The sequence below is a fragment of the Choloepus didactylus genome (assembly GCF_015220235.1).
Source record: "Choloepus didactylus isolate mChoDid1 chromosome Y unlocalized genomic scaffold, mChoDid1.pri SUPER_Y_unloc1, whole genome shotgun sequence".
Lineage (NCBI taxonomy): Eukaryota > Metazoa > Chordata > Mammalia > Pilosa > Megalonychidae > Choloepus > Choloepus didactylus.
The window spans coordinates 220,194-242,754 of record NW_023637624.1 but is presented as its reverse complement, the minus strand read 5'-3'; the positions used below and the strand labels follow the sequence as shown (position 1 = coordinate 242,754).

General features: G+C 42.6%; 1 protein-coding gene across 1 annotated transcript in view; it reads right to left on the bottom strand.

The window, feature by feature from the left end:
- Positions 1 to 22,561, bottom strand: part of LOC119525872 (CTP synthase 2-like) — a 100,781-nt gene that overhangs the window by 39,779 nt on the left and 38,441 nt on the right. Inside the window, 9 exon segments of the mRNA XM_037824670.1 lie at positions 4,272 to 4,315; positions 4,437 to 4,499; positions 6,468 to 6,562; positions 7,519 to 7,607; positions 11,580 to 11,712; positions 15,229 to 15,380; positions 18,489 to 18,569; positions 19,480 to 19,563; positions 19,692 to 19,808. Of these exon segments, the coding sequence (XP_037680598.1) occupies positions 4,272 to 4,315; positions 4,437 to 4,499; positions 6,468 to 6,562; positions 7,519 to 7,607; positions 11,580 to 11,712; positions 15,229 to 15,380; positions 18,489 to 18,569; positions 19,480 to 19,563; positions 19,692 to 19,808 (858 nt within the window).

Sequence of the window (22,561 nt, the reverse complement as noted above, 5' to 3'; positions counted from 1 at the left end):
ACACGAATTACGCTTCGCCTGAATCTAGTTTTACATCTATGTAACTGTGTCTGATGTCAAATTAACTTTATGAAAATCCTTAGATCAAAAAGGGGTAAAAGAAGCCATCCCTATGACAAATAACTAAAATTGAAATACTGCCAATAGTCGCAATCTCAAATTTCTACTTGCACCTGCGTAAAATGCTTTAAATTTCTCACTTTTCCTTACATGCCATCTAAGTGTGCATGGGTGTTGATCTGCTTTGAAGGTGAAATATGGATTCTGTTTTCAAGATGTTACATCCTATGTAAATTCAGATTTTTAAGAGTTCTACCCTTTTCAGTAAACAGAAAATAAAGTTATGAATGTCCACATACCTAAAACATTGCACTTAGATCACTTTTCCTAAATACATTAAAAGCCAAAAATATTCTAATCAAAAAGTCCACGAGGCCTGAACTATCCTCTTGATGAAGTGGTGAGGTCTGAATTCAAATTCAAAATCAAGGATGGCAGCAGCAGCCGTGTGATTTCTAGTTAGAATGTAAGTTTGCTACAGTTGTGTCCCATTCACATCATCTAGAAGGCAGACAAGACTACCCTGAAACTGGCCAAAAGATCAGATTGGTTGTAGAACCCTAAACATTTGGCAAAGTCCCAGAGCCTTCTATCTCACCTTGTGGATTAAGCAGAGAAATGACACGATAAAATAAATTGTACTCACTCTCTCCTGGGTACTCTCAGACTCAGAATGAATCTATTTCATCTTTAGAGAAAAAGCTATTTCTCCTTTTACATGTATAAGAGAAGTCTGTCCTGGACGCCACTGCCTCAACTGATTTCCTAAGCAGTCATAACACTCAGCATGCATGACAAAGCTCATGATGGCCTGCAAAACAGGTTTCAGCAGCAAATATACCCTAAAGGGAGCTCCTGGTTTCCAAATTGTATACTTTTTTACCCAGAAGGGCCAGAATGACCATTACCATATAAGTAATTGCTGTTTGCTCCGAGTGAGTGGGTCCCTAGGCTTTATGTGGTCTGCTGCCTTATGAGTCTATTATCTTTTTCTTTAATAAGACTCCTCACCATCATCTCAAATGCTGGTTCTTCGGGCTATTTTTTCACCAACAAACTGACTGCAGGCCATAAAGATGTTCAATGGCAATTAGGTTTTATTGTTCTCATCTCACTTCTGTGTATAGAGGTTATCAAAATGTAAAAATGTGCATTACCCCTGATTTACAAATCCCCTTCTAGGAATTTATACCAAAGATGTGTTCACACTTGGGTGCAAGGATGCACAGACATGGTTACTATTTTGCAGCATGATTTAAAGTGGCAAAATAATGGACACTGCCTAAATATCCATCAATATGAGACTGGTTAAATAAATAATGATGCATCCAGACAGCAGACAGCATGGAAAGCAGGAGGAAGAACCCTGTGCATGGAAGAGAAGGGATCAGTACAAAAAGCCGGGTGGAAAACAGCATATCAAGCTTCCTAATGCATGTATATTTTAAAAAGCGAATCCATATACATATATGCAGTGATGGGTATACACAAACACACATATGCTTTAGTGCTAAAAAATAGCTAAAGGAATGGAAGATGGTAGGTAGCTGCCTCTGAGGAGGGGAACCAAGGTGGGGGGGGGGGCAGATAAGAGGCAGTTTTATAGCTTTTCTATAGGGTTTAACATTTCTTACTCTGTGTATAAATTATATATATACACACACACACACTCAAATGTCTAGAAAATTGAATGACACAGCCAATGTTGCAAAATGTTAAAATTGGTGGATCTGGGTATGGGGGGAGTATGTATTATTTGAAAGTATTTCAAAATTAAAAGTTTAAGGAAAAAAAAATATATATATACCCAGGAGAGGACAGTCATCAAAGAATTAACATTGCCAAGGCTATCTAACTGTGGCACCTATAGGTAAAATCACTTCCTATTCATTCAAAGCCAAAGCTTAGAGATAAAAATCCATAGTTTCACTGGAACAACCACTTTGAAATTAGTCAGGAAATATGTTTGCATTAAAGCCTCATAAGGAACTCTTTACTAGTATTAGGCCTTCTGAGCATAATACTTAAAAGTACCATCTGTGTGGGAAGTTAGGGTTTATGGTTTGAACTGAAGGCTAAAAAAGGAATGAAGAATATCTCTACATCCTTCCATGGAGTGATGAAGGCATAAAGTGTTAAGTGAAAAACCAAGGCAGGAAAAAGTGTGCAAAGTATGCTACCATTAGTCTAGGAAGGGCAGGGACTTACCAATGGACATACACATTTACTTCTGTTTTTAAAATGGGAAGGTAACAACACAAAAATTAATTGGCAAAATCTGGAGACATTTTGGTTGTCACAACTGGGGGAGGCGGGGCTGGTACCGGCATCTAGCAAGCAGAGGCCAGGGACGCTGCTCAACATCCACCAAGCACAGGACGGCCCTCACAACAAAGAATGATCTGACGCAAAATATCAATGGTGCCAAGGTTGAGAAACTCTGGTCTAGTCAATTCACTCTTCCACTCTTCTTAGGCAGCAATTTGTATCCACAGAATATATAGAGAACTGTCTTACAACTCACCAGTAAAAAGACAAATAACCCAATTTAAAAATGGGCAAAGGACTTTGAATAGATACTTTTCCATAGACAATATACAAATGGCCAATCAGCACATGAAAAGATGCTCAACATCATTAGCCATTAGGGAAATGCAAATCAAAAACACAATGAGATATCACTTCACACCCACCAGAATGGCTGCAATCATAAAAAAAGACTAACAAATACTGGTGGGGGTATGGAGAAATTGGAACCCTCATACACTGCTGGGGAGAGGTAAAATGGTACAGATGCTTTGGAAAACACTCTGGCAGTTCCTCAAATGGTTAAACATATATTTAGGAAATGACCCAGCATTTCCACTCCTACGGATATACCCAAAAGAAATGAAAACACATGTCCACACATATCTTGTACGTGAATGTCCACGACAGCATTGTTCACAGAAGCCAAAAAGTGGTAACAACCTAAATGTCCGTCAGCCGATGGAGGGATAAATGAAATGTGGTCTATGCACACAATGGAATATTATTCAACAATAAATGTGAATAATATTCTGACACATACTACAACATGGACAAATCTTGAAAATATTTTATGCTAAGTGAAAGAAGCCAGTCACAAAGGACCAAATAGTGTATGATCCTATTTATGTGAAATGCCCAGAACAGGTAAATCCCTGAGATAGAAAGTAGATTGGTGGTTGCCAGGGGCTGGGGAATGGGGAGTGACCGCTAACGGGTACACACTTCCCTTTGAGATGACGATGGACACACAGCTCTGGGAATGTACTAAAAGGCACTAAATGGACTCTTCAAATGGGTGAATTACACACTATGTGGATTATATCTCAACATAGCTGTTACAAAAATAAATTGCAATCACAAGGTGTGTGCCCTGTTAGAGGTGTGCACAAGGCATAGGGTTGGGGGTGCATGGCTGCCCCAGGGAACAGAGAGTAAAAATTAATCCCAGTCAGGTGGCATGGGCTCCATTAGTGGGGAATCCAAGGAACAGGGGGCAGAGGTGGGGATAGAGAAGAGGTCAGGAAAGGCTTCCCAGGATGAATAGGTTGCTGGTAACTGGCTTTTGTTTTTGTTTTTTAATTAAATTCTTCATGGGCTTTACTGAGGTTCCAGGGGGAGGGGAGCTGCAAGAAGGTGGATGTCTCATGTGTACAGAAACTTGGGATATGTTTGAAAAATGAGTTCCAATCATCCAAACCTAAAACCCGAAGCGTGGGAGGGTCAGGGAAGTAGCAGAGGACAGAACATAACAGCCTTAGGCACCCATCCAAGGCTCTCAGATGTGAAAAGGAATCAGTGAAAGATGAGGAGCCGTGGAAGAAGGGTTGTCAATTTTGTTTTAGAAAAGTAGTTGACCCACCTGTGTGGAAAACAGACAGGCAGGGGATGAGCCAGCCTGCAGATAGGACAGTTCGTTTATTTCTATTAGCTGTTATAAATTGTTGTCACAGCCAGTTGAATCCTTTACTAAACATTAGGCTTGAGAGCTGATGCTGAGAGAAATCAGCCCAGCACTGGGTCTTCAAGGCAGAACTGACAAAGATGGACTATTGAGAACAAAGCAGTTTGACATAATATACATATACATATATAACTTAAAATAATAGCCCTTTATGAGTTCAGGCAAGAGTCAGAAACAAAATGACACTGGCCCAACCTAGAAAGATAAACAAAGAACTTACCACAGGAATGGAGGCATTTGGTTCAAATTCTGTGGAATCGGCATCTGAGGATTAAGAAAAGAGCTCAGTAATTTCACTGATAGTGCTGAAAACCACTTTAAGCAAGGAGAATTTCGTTGGGTTTGGTTTTCTTAATTGAAGGCTATTGGCCAACCTCAGACTTACCTTTCCAGTTGAGGCAGTTTCTTGCAAATTCTATCACTGCCAGCTGCATCCCAAGGCAAATGCCTAGTTTAGAAAGCACAAACATAAAGCAAATGAACATATATTGTATTTGTTCATATTGCCTGTTCATGTGTGTGCTGTCTTGGGTCCTCCATCTAGAATGTGAGCTCCAGAAGGCAAGATTCAATCTATTTTGCTCACTGTTTTACCTGTGCTCTCAGAACAGTCCCTGGCAAATAGAAGGGAAGGGGCTTAGACTCCCAGAGAGCAATTTCAGGTCTGAAGTCCTTCTTAGGGGCAGGCGAAGAAGGAATGCGAGGTCCAGCGGGGGCAGAACAGGAGAGGGGCAAGGACCAAAAGGCAAATTCGGCCTCCTTCCAAATATGTTCTGAACCTGAGGCATACATGTGTGGCTGCAAGGCTGTCCCAGAGCCTTCAGAGAATACCTAAAAACACCCCTTCTCAAGAGTCTCCTTGCGCTGAGATGCCACACAAGGGCCTCCCTCTTCTCAAGGTAATTTCCCATCTATCAGTATGGACTTTGAGAAGGGCCAGCTCAGTCCGGCAGGCCAGGAGGGGTGAGAAAACTAGGCCGGCTGCTTCTTCACACAACATCCCCATAAGTGTCACTGAACAAGAGAAGAAAAGCAGCAGCTGTGGTGGTCAGCACCTCCCCTGTGGGCTTTAGCTTGGTGGCAGGGAGACACAAAATGGAACCCAACAGAGGGTTCAAACACAGGGACGGAGGCAGAGAGCAAGCCGTGAAGCCCCAAGCCTGTTAACCCAGGGATACACCCATAATCCATCTGCACATCCACCACGTGGGGCACACTCCAGCTTAGAGATGGACCAAACACACACCTCCTGCACTCGGGATGCTCAACAGCTTATGTGTGTATTTGATCCTCTCCACTAAACAAATGCTTAAGGAACATTCCAGATGCTATTAGAGACATAGCCAAGGTATACCAGGGATGCAAAGGAAGGGGCAGTCAATACAACCAAGCAAGCCAGAGCAAAAGTCAATAAACAGGAAACAGCCGAGTGCCTTGGGGGACATAAAGAGATGCTGTGTTAAGGCAAAAAACCAAAGAGTTGCAGACTGCTCTGAATGGTGAAAATTATCAGAACACTAGCCAGGTTTAGACAGAAACCAAGCAAGATTACTTCAAAAGAAACCAATTGCCCAGTTGAGCTTAGATGGATGAAACAAATGAGGTATCAAGGTAACCACTCCTGGCTTCTCTTCTGGAAATGGACCCCAAATGAAGAGTGTCAAGGAAGCTAATCAAAGTTGGGGAGGTGGGGGAGTCTCCTGATAGTAAAAAGTACCCAAGTCCAGTGACAAGTGTTGCCTCTCCCCTCCCCCACCCTGTCCATCTGTGTTCACTGGTACAGAAGCCATGCTTTACAGTTCAACAGAAGCTTTAGAAAGCCCAGAATCTACACATTTTAACAGAGCTGTTCCTGTGTAGCTGGATGTTCTTTCTTGACTATCTTTTCTAGAATGAGCACAGAAATTTCTTATTAAACATTTTTTTCTGGTTACAAAGAACATTGCGGACTTCTGTTGAGAGGATGGGGTAGGGTAGGAACTGGAGAAGGTAAGGGCAGGTGCTAATGGCAACTTCTCCCAGCCTGTTGCTATGCAACCAGGACAGTGGTTGAGTTCTCCTAGCAGGACAGAGGTCAACAAACTTTTTCTGTAAAGGGTCAGATGGTAAATATCTTAGGCTGTGTGGGTTGTAGGGTCTCGAACTCTGTCACTGTACTGCAAAAGCAGTCATAAGCAATATGTAAACAAATTGGTGTGGCTGTAAGCCAATAAAACTTTATTTACAAAAATAGGCTGTGGGGCCAGGTTTGGCCTGTGGGCTGTAGTTTGCCAACCTCTGTAGCAGAATATTGGATGCCTGAAGGTTCAAACCTAAGTTCACATCTTTCATTCTAACAAACCCTGTAAACTGCTACCCCCACTAGAGGTTAAAAATGTAAGAACTCACGGTGAGGATCAATAAATATTTGTTTTACCTAGAAAAGGAATCTTCTTTGCCCTTGCCCAAGAAATCTCCTGGGGTTTCCCCAAGGTTCCTCTAATTCCAAAGCCTCCTGGCACAAGAATACCACTGCAATCAACACAAGATGAGAGTAAATTTGAGCATCCATTATTTTTATTTTGTTCCCTACTCTTCTTCTCAGCCATTTGTACTTACTGATTCCAAAGGCACAATCTCCAGCAACAATGCTTGAGGTCTATTTTTAGCAGAGATCACATGATTTTACACCCTGAACTCTCTCCCTGAAATCCCCCCAATATAATGGAGAAGTTGAACAACTTCTCACAACTGACCTTCATGCATTTTCTGATTAGGTCTTTGTGGCATCTAGGCATAGCAACTGGGAAAACCGATTCAATTAAAATTACCATTTGGAAAAGAATCTAAGAAAAATAGGTTGAGCTTCAAAACACTATCATAAAAAATGTTAAGATCTATTACAAAATCAGAATGAATTATATTGGTAAAATCAGCCTTGGATTTCAATTTCCAATTAAGTGTGAATGAAAATTTCCTGGCTCATAGATACCTTCTAAGCAGACCCTCTTGTTTACCCATGGACGAATGGAGGAGGGTCTTGCCACCCTACCAATACAATGCTGCCCCCAAGAGTTCTGTTCATTCCTAACACAGTAAAGCCTAGAGTCAAATGATGAGGATAAGAAAATACAATCAAGAGAGAAGAGTTCTCATTCTTGCACTTTAAATTTTCATAGTCAAAAATCTCTCTCTGTAGCTTTCAGTAGAATCAGACCTTACATGCTACAGGGCAAAGTCTCTCCCACAGAGGTTCCCCATCCTCCCCCAAATAAATCCAGCTCCACTGCACATGCCACTAATATCAACGCGGCACGTTTCAAAGCAAATAAGGTGTGAATGCTTCACAACCCCCCACAACGACCATAGGTATAGCAAACTACCTTTCAGGATGCACAACAATTGGTAACGGGGCCAATGGAATCATTGTGGGAAAAGCATAGTGACACCCCCCAGCTGTGTGCAGCGGACGGTCCCTGGGTACTCACTCACCTTTGCATATCTTTTGCCAAGCTTCATGGAATTTCACAGCGTCCTCAGTTTTGGTGGTATGCTCCAGATCAATGGAGTCTATGTACTAAAAAGCATCCAAAAGATTAAAGGAACATTTAAAATTAAAAACACTTAAACCCTCAAATATACTAGAGCCATCTAACACTATGACATGATTATTCAATAACTATTTATTATGCCAAACACTGCACTGGGCCCTGGGGATAGAAAAACACAATCTCCATCTTGTGGCTCTTGTAATCTTTCTGGAAGTTTATGAAACCAAATGACCAGACATCCACACTCTAGGGTGATGATGCTGCGATGAGCAAAGAAGAGAACGCTGCCAAGTACTGAGAAGCCACATCCAATCTAGACCTGGACGCCAGAGAAAAGAAGGGAGAGGGAAGGCAGGGCAGATTCTCTGGAGAAGATGTCCAAGGAGATGAGGCCGCAGGAATGAGAAGGAAGATGAGGATGCGTGTGTAAATGTTGGGAGGCAGGCAGGGGAGGTGGGGGGGAGATGACGGGAGGAGAGGAGTCACCTCAGACAAAGGAGCAGCTTGTGTGGAACCTCAGAGGAAAGAGAGAAAGAGGTGGTCACTCTGGAACCCTCAAAAGAGGCACCACCAGCTAGAGAAGAGACCCAATTAGCACGAGAAGGGGATAAGGCTGATGAGCCAATGTTACTTGTTTACACTTAAAGGTCTTAAGCAAGGAGGTCTCAATAGCAGGAGCAGAGAGAGAGGTGGTCTAGAAAGATCACTCTGGGTGCAAGGTGGAAAAATGGAGTGAAGATCAGTGGCAAGATTAACCAGTCAGGAAACTGATGCCGTAAGGCAGGCTAGCTAAACACAGAAGCAACTGGTCTTAAAAAGAATAAGATGAGCATAGCAGCAGTATTCTTATCGGCCAAAAGGTGGAAAGAGCCCACATGTCCATCACCACATGAATGGATCAACACAATGTGGTCCATACGCACAACAGAATGTCATTCAGTCATAAAAAGGAATGAGGTCCTGATCCCTGCTACAGCATGGACACACCTCAAAAGCATTAGGCTAAGTGGAAAGAGTCAGACAGAAAAGGCCACATGTTGTATGACTGCATTTATATGAAATACCCAGAAAGGGCAAATTCACAGAGACAGAGAGTAGATGGATGGTTGCCAGGAGCTGTGGGCAAGGGGGAATGGGGAGGGGCAGCTTAATCGGTACAGAGTTTTTTTGTTTTTGTTTTTGTTTTATTTAAGTCAGTTTTATTGAAATACAGTCACACACCATACAATCATCCATGATATACAATCCACTGTCCACAGTATGATAACATAGTTATGCGTTCATCACCACAATCTATCGCTGAACATTTTCCTTACATCAGAAAGAACCAGAACAAGAATAAAAAATAAAAGTGAAAAAAAAAAACACTCAAATCATCCCCCCATCCCAACCCATTTGTCCTTTAGTTTTTACCCATACACTATCCATACACTAGATAAAGGGGGTGTGATCCACAAGGTCTTCACAATCACACAGTCACCCCTTGTAATCTACATTATTATATAATTGTCTTCAGGAGTCCAGACTGCTGGGTTGGAGTTTGGTAGTTTCAGGTATTTACTTCTAGCTATTCCAAAACATTAAAGCCTAAGAGGTGTTATCTATATAGTGCATAAGAATGTCCACCAGAGTGACCTCTCGACTCCATTTGGAATCTCTCAGCCACTGAAACTATTTCGTCTCATTTTGCATCCCCCTTTTGGTCAAGAAGATACTCTCAGTCCCACGATGCCAGGTCCACATTCATCCCCAGGAGTCATACTCTGCATTGCCAGGGAGATTTACACCCCTGGGAGTCGGGTCCCACATAGGGGGGAGGGCAGCGAGTTCACCTTTCGAGATGGCTCAGTTAGAGAGAGAGAGGGCCACATCTGAGCAACAAAGAGGTACTCAGGGAGAGACTCTTAGGCACCATTACATACAACTTTAGACTCTCCTTTGCAGTAACAAGCTTCATAAGGGCAAGTCCCATGCTTGAGGGCTCAGCACATCAAACCGCCAGTCCCAATGTTTGTGATGACATCAACACCAGTCCAGGTGAGGATGTCCAACACATCCACACCTTCCCCCAGATCCTCGGCGCTGGGGAGGGGGAAGCTGTAAATATATTTTTTATTATCTGCCCAAATTACTCTAGGATGTGTCACTATTTCACTCCAGCCTATACTAGCCTACCGTATCTCATTTCCTATTCAAAGTTCCATGCAATTGTGGTGTTTGAACAAATCTACTGTAGAGTTGTGGGTACAGAGTTTTATTTTGGAGGGACAAAAATGTTCTGAAACTAGATGGTGGTGATAGTTGCAGAACATTGTGAACTCACTGAATGCCATTGACTCGTACACTGTGAAATAGTTGAAACGGTAAATTTTATGTTATGTGTATTTTGCCACAATTAAAAAAAGAGAATATGATAAAGCCATGATTCAAACAGGACTTACTAGAGACTAATGTCAGTGAATTCCAAGAAACGGAAACTTGTGTGCAACAAATACTATGTACATAATAGACCTTATAGAACTAAAATATTTTAATATTTCTTTTGTAAAAATTACTACCTGAATACATCTTAGACAAAAGTTTATGGGCTTTTCGAAAGTTGTGTCATAGCAATTTTTCTGTGGCTGTTTTTGTTTGTTTTATTTTGTTCTGTTTTCTGGAGGGGGATAAGGAGAGTTGGTAGAGGTGGGTTGAGAGACTGGAAGTGAAACAGCCCTCAGAAAGCCAAAAATAAAAAATGATCAGGAAAGCAAGAGGCAAGAAAGAGGAGAGAGAAAAGTCAGACAGGTCTGGTTTCTAAGTGGAAATCACTAGATTTCTTGTATGTATAAATACATCTGTTTGCTTATTATAGCAAGGTTTTAGCATTTCAATCAAGACAATAAGGCTTGCTTAAACCATGAAATTCCTATCATCGTTGGTGGAAAAATGGCCCCCACCAAAATCCATGTCCTAATGCATGGAACCTGTGGGTGTTACTGCAAAAGGTACAAAAGGGCTGCACAGGTATAGCTAAGTTCAGGATCCTGGGATGGGGAGATGATCCCAGATTATTGGGGTGGGCCCCAAATGCCATCACATGAACCCTCCTAAGAGGGAGACACAGAGAGATTTCACACAGACAGAAAAGGAGAAAGCAATGGGACCATGGAGGCAGAGACTGCCGGGATGGGCTCACAAGCCAAGGAATGCCCGGAGCCACCAGCAGCTGGAAAAGGGAAGGCAGGCTCCTCCTCTAGAGCCCTGGAGGAAGTTGACATCTTGGTTTCACCCCAGTGAAACCGACTGCAGACTTCTGGCCTCCAGAACTGCAAGGGAATAAATTTCTCCCACGTCAGCCATCAAGTCGGTGGTAATTTGTTACAGCAACCATAGGAAACTAATCATCTGAAATGTAAATATTCCAGACGATATGTGAATATAATATATGTAAATACAATGTAGAATACCATGAAATAGAAATGCTTATATATATACATAGCAAAAGTCTAGAAGTATAAACAGCAAACTGGTAATGACAGGTACAACAAAGAAGAGGGACTTCAGGGAGGGAAACCTTCTGCTTTCTGCATTTTACATTTGGGCGTTGTTTAACATTTTTATGCTACACTCATACCGCTTTTACATTTGAAAACAGTTTTAAAAGACTAAGAACACACCCAAACTATTTATGATAACTACACCTCCGCTATGCCATGATACTGATTTTAAAAAATCACCACCACAAATAACCACTGTCTGCCAGATAGCGCTCCTCCAACTGAGAAAGGGGAATATAGCATTTTAGAAACCTGGATTCAATTCCAATGCTAAAGGAAAAAAATGTTCTGTTATTCTCTCATTAGCCGAACATAATGTGCTTAAATGAGCATGAGGGGCATATTTACCTGAAGATGCTGAACCTGCTTTTCAGAAATCATGCCTTAAACGTGCCTCTCCGAAACCCAAGAGGGTAGGATGAATGAGTGAAGTATCCAGAAGACCAGACTAGGACTCACCATCAGATTTAACTTGTGATTGACGGCCAAGGCCGAGTACTCCAGGGCTTTGAACACGGAGACGTAGCAGTCCCTGAGCTTGGTGTATTTGCCAACCAGGGCTATGGAGCATGTTTTCTGTAACTTTTCATACCTGCGAAGGAAAAGAAGCTGAAAGGCCATATGCACGTGCAACCTAATAACAGATACACAATAATAGACGCTGTTTTTTACTCCAAGCCACTTAAAAAAAAAATCTCCATAGTGTTAATGTATAGACAACCCCAAATCCCCCATTTTAACCACTTTCATGCATACAATTCAGTGGCATTAATTACATTCACAATGTGGTGCCACCATCCCCACCATCACCCGAAACAGAAACTCTGGACCCCATGAAGCAATAACTCCCCATTCCCCACCCATCCCTATCCCCTGGGAATTTGTGATCTACTTTCTGACTCTAAGGATTTGCCTATTCCAGATATTTCCTGTAGACAGAATCATACAATATCTACCCTCTGTGTCTGGCTTCGTTCACTTAGCATTGTGTTTTCCAGCTCCTTCCGAGCTGTAAGTGTGCATCAGCTCAAAGCCACTTTTCCAAACCTTAAGAGCAGATACACCTCACACTTGATATACTTAATTCAAATTCCCTTCCCCAAAAATAACTAAAATCTGTGAGCTGGCAGATTTCAAAATCATAAGAAATCTCAAGGTTGGCTTACATAATCAGGCACACATTGGAAAACACAGGTAGAAAGCTGGGGAAAGTGTTATCAGTGAAAAAGTCAAAAGCATTTAAAAAAAAAAGAAGGGGGCTGCCCCAACGCAAACATGTGCTGTTCTTAAATTACTTTGTAAGGTGACACTGTATAAGAAAACACAGTCTGCATTTCAATAGGCAACATTTGAATATTAACTTCGTAAAGTGACAATGTAGAAAAATGCAGTTAAAACATCTATGTTAAAAACAATGACATTCCCGGTTGGTCCACAAAACCTTGGTTATTCATGACAGGCCTGAAGAACAGTGCTAAGAGAACTATTTCAAATACTACAAGCCATTTGGATCATTTTTATGAGAAAATCTCGTCCTATACAAGACTCAATCATGTTTTACCATTAGAGACGCAAGGTTTAGCATTGCCTTTGTCAGGAAATCTGTTCAAAGAAGAACGTGGACAAAAATCCGGCTTGGTATTAAGAAGGTGAAAATATCTTATTGGGGCTGAGGACGTTTTAGGGCTTTGAAGCCATCCCTTCCCAAAGCACCTTAGAATGAAAATGTTACCATAATGAGGAATCTGCCTCTTTCAAACTCTTCTTCAATAATGGCAAAGAGTACAAGAGATATGCAAGGACAAACAGGATGGGTGGAGAAAAACGCCCTAGTGGCTAAGAAGGCACAACTGACAACAAAGGGCACTTTTCTAGAAAGGTGACCAGAGTACCCCACAGAAGGCAGCTAAACCTTCAATTTTCTACTTAATTTCACATTGCTCCCGTTCCTACCCAATTTCATGTTTCTACTTGATTTCATGAAGCTGCCCATCTTCACCCACCTCTACATAAAAGATGCAAATAATAGAAAGTGTGCCCATATCAAGGATTTTCAGACCCACTGAGCAGCCGTCTGGGACAGTGAGCCCACTGGGTCAGCCCCGCAGGGAGGGGGGCCGCTGGGTGAGAAGGAGTCTCCCCTCATGCTCTCTTTCCCTCTGGGGCCTGCAGGCTGGCTCGCGGAGCACTTCCTGGACCAGCTGGGCTGCTGGGTCATGCTTTATCTTTGGCCATCAGCGGAGACCACTCTGAGCAGCAGGTGGGGAGGGTGAAGGGCAGCCCACCCCACACAGGCAGGTCCCAATGGGAAGCGGGGGTGGTCCCCATGTTGGCCTCCAGTCCCAGGCTAGTTCATCACCTCTGTTTAAGCAGGGACCCCTGGCTTCTGGGTGGCTCCAGGGCCCCCATTATCAAGGCTGTTCCTTTGAGCCCCCTTTGCCTCCTCGTTTCCCTCTACAGGCTATACTGAGGGGATGGGGCTATAGAAGGAACCCACCACAACGCCCATGTGAGGCAGAGGGACCAGTGCTCAGTAGCACCTTTGTTGGAAGACTACAGTGGGATAAACAGTGAGCACCTCCAAAAGCAGGTCCTTCAGAACCTGTGAATGTGACTTTCCTTTGAGAAAAGGCCTCTTTGGCAATGTGATTAAGGATCTCGAGGGGAGATCATCTTCGATTAGGGTAGGCCCTAAATCCAACGACAAGTGTGCTCATAAGAGACAGAAAAGGAAGAGAGCCACCAAGGGGAAGGCTATGTGAAGATGGAGACAGTGATTGAAGTGATGCGCCTACAAGCCAAGGAATGCCAAGGGTTGCTGGTAACCACCAGAAGCTGGGAGAAAGGCATGGAACAGACTCTCCCTCAGAGCTTCCAGAAGGAATCAACCCTGCTGATGCCTGGATTTTGAATTTTTGGCCTCTAGAACTCTGAGGGAATACATTTTAATCCACTGAGTTTGTACTTTCACCCACAGAAAACTAATATAAAGACCAAACATTCATATTCAGTGTATTTGACTTTAAAACATGTAGTGGCATAGAGTACACTTTAGAGCTTTTTTCCATAAAAATCATTAAAAGATTAAAACCTCTAGTGCTTAAAGAGGATCAGCCCCAAGCTATCCATCCAGCAAATTCCTCCAAAGTGACTGATTTCCTGAAGCAGCATTCATTTAGATTCCATAAGTTTGGAATCTGCTCTTTCTTCCTGATTCTGCTTGCCCCAGAAATTCTAAGACATTTTAATTTTTAAGTGAAAGCACAAGAGAATGCCAATCTGACTGGTTCATCCTCTAGCACAGTCAAGTGGTTTTTATCAGCACAAATCAAGTTAAATTGTTGTTGCCAACACTCAAGACCAGACACCATATGGTGAGTGCCCTACTGCTTTCTCTCCTAATTGCCACAAGGAATGTATGCATGGGAGAACAAGCCCAGAGAGGTTAAGTAATCCATCTAAACACTCACAGCTAGTAAGAGGGGAGCCAGGATCTGAATCCACAGTGCCTGGCATCTGACCCAGGCCATCCAGGAAGTCAGGTGACCTGTGACTTCCTGGACTCATGCCTCATCAGCATTCAGTAAAAGGAAATCGGTGACTGCAACTGGATTTCCATGTGACTTCAAAATTAGACAAACCTTGCTTAAATTAACATGGTATCGTAAAGCTAAAATCTTTCGAGGGTTTTACGAATGGTGCTGAATAGTTAATAACTGCCAAGCTGCAAGATGATGGCATAGCTGAAATTTCCCATTGAAAAGGACTTTCTTTAGGAAAGGTTAGCCAAATTTTAAAAAGGAAAAGAAAAACTTTAAAATATTCAGAAACCAAGAAACGAAGCAGTGCCTCAAAACCCTTCTGGAATCCAAATTTTTCACTCACTTTGGCTTAAGCAATGCGAAAGGAAAGGCCCCAGAAATTTTCAGTGAATATAGGAAAACACCAAAACCATATGTTAGAGCTTCACATACACCCAGACCAAAACACAGACATACCAAAAGCCAACTATGACACAGTCACCCTCTAAGTAGGTCTCAGTCCTTCCCCCAATCCCATCCCAAGCCCAAGAATTATTAAAGCCTACATTAGAATCCCTTTCACATACCTGTCAGCCATATTTCTCCACTTGAAAAGCAAATGATTTGCAGCATCACTAATAGGCAGGTCCAATAGCTCTTTAAAGTATTTAATCATGCCTTGTTCTTCCAAAAGCACAGGCACCCAGTATGTGGAAGAAACATCGTGGATACATATGACCTGATGGATAATGATAAGATACCAGGTTTGAACGAAACAACCCAAATATGCTACATGATGGGATACGTCAGCTCAAGAATGAGCCGAAACTCGAGAGAGACCGGCAGTTTCTTTATAGTGCTCTAAGAAAACCAAGAGTGCGGTCAGAATTCACAGCAGGTTTGTCTGTCTCAATTGCAAAGCTCTTTGAACTCACTGTTCTACCTCTGGAGCCATGGATACCTTCTACATCAAGTTCCAACACTCAGGTGCAAAGCACCATCTTCGAAGACTGGGTTAGAGTGGGAATGTGGAACACGTGCACCCTGATTTCCAGTCGTGGGCTGAGGTGGGTGGGTTCCTTTGTTGTCACCACCACTGTACTTGTTTTGGTAGCAGGCTCCACTTCCTGCCCCCTCCATTTGGTTAAATTTGCAAACACACAGTTATCAGAGGAAAAGTAATAGTTAGAGCAGTTAGAGGGGAAAGGAGTCTTTGAAGATGAGCTGGCCTGCTGAGGTTGCTCCTTGCACTTACTAATGGGCTTCCACCACCCTCTCAATTACATCCAGGGGCCGCTTGAGAGTGTTTAAGGGTTTGCCACATCCTAAATAAATGCCAAGAAACGTCCTGCCCACTTTAAGGGTTCAGTCTTTCCAAATCCATAGCGATCCAAATAAGGGTTCCTATGCAAACTGGATCCTCAGAAGGGCTGTGCCTCACTTTTGCATTCAACAGTGAAATTCAAAGTGCCCAGATGTCACAGATATGAGGCTAGATCCATATAGTAACGAAAACTCCCCATGTGGGAATCTCTGAACAGCCACAAGTCCCACAAGTGGAAGGCCTAGGAGCCTGGAGCTCTTGACTCAATATTCTCCAGGTAATAGATCACATCCACAAGACACCTAGGGCCTTCTTCAACCCATCCCAGCAGTGTGGAGGAGAAGAGCCTTAACGGCAACTTCACCAGGACCATTGAAATGTCTAGAACTAAGAAATGGGAGAATAATTCATACCAGAAAAAAAGCACGTGATGAAAAATGGCTAACAAACTAGGCTGTGGACTGAAGGGATCAAGCATTCTTTAGAATCTATATTTATAGGGAATATAGACTCCATATGCTCTGAAGTTTAAGAACATAGCTTTTGTTCTGAGCTCTCAACAACCCCACCCAAAAAGCTTTATCCTCTTCCTCTTTCAGAAAACGGGTTTATATCTGTTTACCATGCATGCAAAGTACTGTTAACCAATAGGAAGGATACCAAAACCTGGAATAGAAACAAAATGTCTTGATTACATACAAATACAGAAGGTGTCCTTGAACCCACCATCACATTTTTAAAAGTAGCTCAGACTTAAGAACAGACTCGGAAGCACCAAGCAGGAACATCTTCATGAAACAGCCTCCTGAGAACCAGGAATCCAATCAGATGGTTTTTAGACTTCAGAAAACCTAGATCTAATCTGAAGAGAAGAAGACACTTCTGCCATTCATATCACTCTTTTTTTTTCTTTTTGCTATAAGAATCCTATTTTATTTAACTGTAATATTGGGCATTTATTCAACAAACAAATTACACCAAATTACCGGCATAATTATAGCTAACACATGGACAATGTTCTAGGATCTCTATTAAAGAGACATCAGCAAGTAAGACTTTCCTGGATACTTTAAAATAGTTTCAAAACTGTTTGGGTCAATTCAAACAGCTAATAAAAGCTATAGGCACTTTCTTTCACTCCTCATATCCCCAAAGAAAAATGCTGACATAAAATTTCAGAGGATTATTTGACATTCCTGAAACTTGACCTTAGACTGCAGGCTAAAAATCCATGGTCTACTGTGACAAACATCATTTGGCAACACAAAATCATTCTAGAAGTTACTATTTCAGGTTCTCAACAACACCAATATAATAAAAGAATAATACCAATACTACCACCAATGATATGAATACTGAAAACAGATTATTTTGTGTTTTGCTTTATAGTTCTTTTTGTCCACATCACTCTTGTTAAACCCTAGTCAACTCGGATCCCTTGCACCTGAGCCTTACTGTGAACAAGAGACAGCAAGAAAGAGAATGAAAGAAAAATGAAAAAGTGACTCTGAGAATACCTAAGTGGGAAGTGCTGGGGAGCAGATGACCTGGGCCCAAAGCACAGAACAGCTTCTGTAGCAATGAACTGAACAGAGGCTGGTGAGGTCATCAGAACTGCTGTTAGGGGTGACTTAAGCTGTAACAGGCACAAAGGAGAAATTGCAGTGAATGCAGTAACTGCCAGAAAGATGGGAAAAATAGACATAAGGAAGCTTCACGTGGTTCTCTCTCTAGAGGTTAGATGCGAGACAAAAAGCCCACCCTGGGGGAGCAGCTGGAGAGATGATGATGGTTGAATGCAGTCCATGATCCTGGACTGGAGCCAGCAATGGAGGAGAGGGGGCCTGTGGGGACATTGTTGGGATGCTGGAAGGGACTGGAATGTAGAATGTGGGTTTCACGTCAATGTTAAATTGCTTAAGCTTGATGGATGTGCTTAAGGTAGTTGCCTGCATGGGTGTCTTTGTTCTTGGGACATGGACATGGAAGTGTTGGGTATTCAGGGAGCATGGTGTGTACAGCCTACTCTCAAGCATTTGAAAGGTGGATGGATGGATGGATGGATAGATAATCAGATAGATGGCCAGATGATGGATGGAGAGATGGATGGATGGATATAAATATATGTATAGAATGATCCAGCAAGTGTAATGAACTATTGAGAGTTCATGAATCTGGGTGTCTGGGTGGGGATATGTTGGAGTTCTCTTATGGTTTTTGTATTATTTTTGCAACTGTCCTGTGGGTTTGAAGTTATTTCAAAATAGAAAGTTAAAAAAAAAAAAAAGTCTATCCTGGTTTTGTACCTATAAATTATGATTATGCAACGAAACAAGCATTCTACCTAAGGAATCAGGAGTCTCAAGATTGTTCACTTAAGGGAAAAGGGAGATGTAGTTGGCTATGAATCCCCCAAACCTTCCATAAATGCCACAAAAAGGAATTCTATAATTCAAGAGGTGCAAAATGTTGGCATCAGCAGACACGCCCACCAGACAGTAAAATCTAAAGAGCAGCACTAACCTGTTCAGGGTTCACATGACAAAACATGGAAATCTTCTCCTTCACAGCCATCTCTATGGGTGTTGAACTTCTGCAGACAATCTGTCAAAGTCAGTTATGCATGGGTCAACAAGCAGGAATCAGGCTGCTTTCATGGCCACTGGTTTTCAGGAGGATGCTACATTAACTTTTCTATAAGAGTATTCCCCAAGTATGTACTCAGACACTTTGGGCACTCCACTGAACTTTCAGAACTTGGTCTGATCACTATAGAAGCAAATAAAATCAAATTCCATGCAAATCTACCAGTCAGAACTTGAACTATTGAGATGTCTCTAGAGAATAGTCAAGGCTCACATATGTTGCTTCTTTAAATACAAGAAGAGAGCTAGACCAGGCGTTGGCAAACTTTCTCTCTAAAGGGCCAGATATTTGGCTGTGTAGATCATGCACTCTCTGTCTTGACTACTTAAATTCCCATTGTAGTGAGGAAGCAGCTATAGACAATATCTAAATGAAAGTGCATGGCCGTGACCCGATAAAACGTTATTTACAAAAGCAGGCAACCCGCCTGCGGGCCCCAGCTTGCCTACCCTTAATCTAGACTACTGGAAATAATTGGGTGCCTTGCCATAAGGACACATCGTTGTTTAGACTCAAAATAAGAGCAATGATACCTCTTCCCAGCAGGGTTCCGGAAAAATCTCCAAGGTACCACCCTCCTCTAAAGGACCTAGGGTCCATGCATATGACAGGGCATTGCACTTGTCCAGCTATTAATGTTGCCTAACAAATAAGGGTCTGGAGAAGAACAAATGGCCAATTTAGATAAGTGCAAATTGACACTTGGGAATAAGAAAATAAGCCTTCGCAGGCTCCCAGATAAAAAAAGCTCAATGTCATGGGAACCATTTTCAAGTGAGAAAGGACTTCAATGGTATGAAAGATTAAGAAACAGAGGTCCCATTGCAAGAGAAGTCAGGGATGAACTTACCCACTCCCTTTAACTCACCAGATCTGGAGACAGGCCTAGCCCTCTCAGCGCACGGACACTGTTTTGTGTAGGTTTGGTCTTTTGTTCTCCGGTGGCACTGGGCTGAAAAGAAAGCTTAAAGCTGGGTCACTGCTGGTACATTGAACATCTAGCTCTTCTGGACGATGAATGGCTCCCTAATTTAAAATGTGAATTAAATAGAATACCGTGTGCTTATCTGGAAAGCATACCTGTGGGACAAGGCTAACATGGATATTACAGAAATTCTGTCTTTTTGCCTTAAACTGGAATTTTCGGAATGCTTCCACAAATGGCATTCCTTCAATGTCTCCAATGGTGCCACCCAGCTGGGAATGGGGGAAAAAAGACACAAATGACCAAAATATCTTCCATGGTACAGAAGAACAGAAAAATTCTTAATAAACTAAGATAAGAACTGAAGTTCGTAAATGTACTTTAAAAAGTCATTGCAAGAGGCGGGGCAAGATGGCAGACTGGTGAGCTGTATGTTTTAGTTACTCCTCCAGGAAAGTAGGTAGAAAGCCAGGAACTGCGTGGACTGGACACCACAGAGCAATCGGACTTTGGGCATACTTCATACAACACTCATGAAAACGTGGAACTGCTGAGATCAGCGAAATCTGTAAGTTTTTGCGGCCAGGGGACCCGCGCCCCTCCCTGCCAGGCTCAGTCCCGTGGGAGGAGGGGCTGTCAGCTCCGGGAAGGAGAAGGGAGAACTGCAGTGGCTGCTCTTATCGGAAACTCATTCTACTGATCCAGACTCCAACCATAGATAGACAGAGACCAGACACCAGAGAATCTGTGAGCAGCCAGCAAAGCAGAGAGGAGACAGGCATAGAAAAAGAAACAACACGAAACACTCCAAAATAAAAGCGGAGGATTTTTGGAGTTCTGGTGAACATAGAAAGGGGAAGGGCCCTGAGGCGCATATGCAAATCCCGAAGAAAAGCTGATCTCTCTGCCCTGTGGACCTTTCCTTAATGGCCCTGGTTGCTTTGTCTCTTAGCATTTCAATAACCCATTAGATCTCTGAGGAGGGCCCTTTTTTTTTTTAATCCTTTTTTCTTTTTCTAAAACAATTACTCTAAGAAGCCCAATACAGAAAGCTTCAAAGACTTGCAATTTGGGCAGGTCAAGACAAGAGAAGAACTAAGAGAGCTCTGAGACAAAAGGCAATAATCCAGTGGCTGAGAAAATTCACTAAACAACACAACTTCCCAAGAAAAGGGGGGTGTCCGCTCACAGCCATCATCCTGGTGGACAGGAAACACTCCTGCCCATCGCCAGCCCCATAGCCCAGAGCTGCCCCAGACAACCCAATGTGACGGAAGCGCTTCAAATAACAAGCACACACCACAAAACTAGGTGTGGACATTAGCCTTCCCTGCAACCTCAGCTGATTGTCCCAGAGTTGGGAAGGTGGAGCAGTGTGAATTAACAAAGCCCCATTCAGCCATCATTTCAGCAGACTGGGAGACTCCCTACACAGGCCAGCAGCCCAGAACTGCCCTGGGGGGACGGCACTCACCTGTGACATAGCACAGTCATCCCTCAACAGAGGACCCGGGGTGCACGGCCTGGAAGAGGGGCCCACTTGCAAGTCTCAGGAGCCATACGCCAATACCAAGGACTTGTGGATCAGTGACACAGACAAACTGTGGCAGGACTGAACTGAAGGATTAGACTATTGCAGCAGTTTTAAAACTCTAGGATCACCAGGGAGATTTGATTGTTAGAGCCACCCCCCCCCCCTGACTGCCCAGAAACACGCTCCATATACAGGGCAGGCAACACCAACTACACACGCAAGCTTGGTACACCAATTGGGCCCCACAAGACTCACTCCCCCACTCACCAAAAAGGCTAAGCAGGGGAGAACTGGCTTGTGGAGAACAGGTGGCTCGTGGATGCCACCTGCTGGTTAGTTAGAGAAAGTGTACTCCACGAAGCTGTAGATCTGATAAATCAGAGATAAGGAATTCAATTGGTCTACAAATCCTAAAAGAACCCTATCAAGTTCAGCAAATGCCACGAGGCCAAAAACAACAGAAAATTATAAAGCATATGAAAAAACCAGACGATATGGATAACCCAAGCCCAAGCGCCCAAATCAAAAGGTCAGAAGAGACATAGCACCTAGAGCAGCTACTCAAAGAACTAAAGATGAACAATGAGACCATAGTATGGGAGACAAAGGAAATCAAGAAGACCCTAGAAGAGCATAAAGAAGACATTGCAAGACTAAATAAAAAAATGGATGATCTTATGGAAATTAAAGAAACTGTTGACCAAATTAATAAGATTCTGAACACTCATAGTACAAGACTACAGGAAGTTGAACAACAATCAGTGACCTGGAACATGACAGAATGGAAAATCAAAGCATAAAAGAAAGAATGGGGAAAAAATTGAAAAAATCGAAATGGACCTCAGGGATATGATAGATAATATGAAACGTACAAATATAAGACTCATTGGTGTCCCAGAAGGGGAAGAAAAGGGTAAAGGTCTAGGAAGAGTATTCAAAGAAATTGTTGGGGAAAACTTCCCAAATCTTCTAAACAACATAAATACACAAATCATAAATGCTCAGCGAACCCCAAATAGAATAAATCCAAATAAACCCACTCCGAGACATATACTGATCACACTGTCAAACACAGAAGAGAAGGAGCAAGTTCTGAAAGCAGCAAGAGAAAAGCAATTCACCACATACAAAGGAAACAGCATAACACTTAGTAGTGACTACTCAGCAGCCACCATGGAGGCAAGAAGGCAGTGGCACGATATATTTAAAATTCCGAGTGAGAAAAATTTCCAGCCAAGAATACTTTATCCAGCAAAGCTCTCCTTAAAATTTGAGGGAGAGCTTAAATTTTTCACAGACAAACAAATGCTGAGAGAATTTGCTAACAAGAGACCTGCCCTACTGGAGATACTAAAGGGAGCCCTACAGACAGAGAAACAAAGAAAGGACAGAGAGACTTGGAGAAAGATTCAGTACTAAAGAGATTTGGTATGGGTACAATAAAGGATATTAATAGACAGAGGGGAAAAATATGACAAACGTAAACCAAAG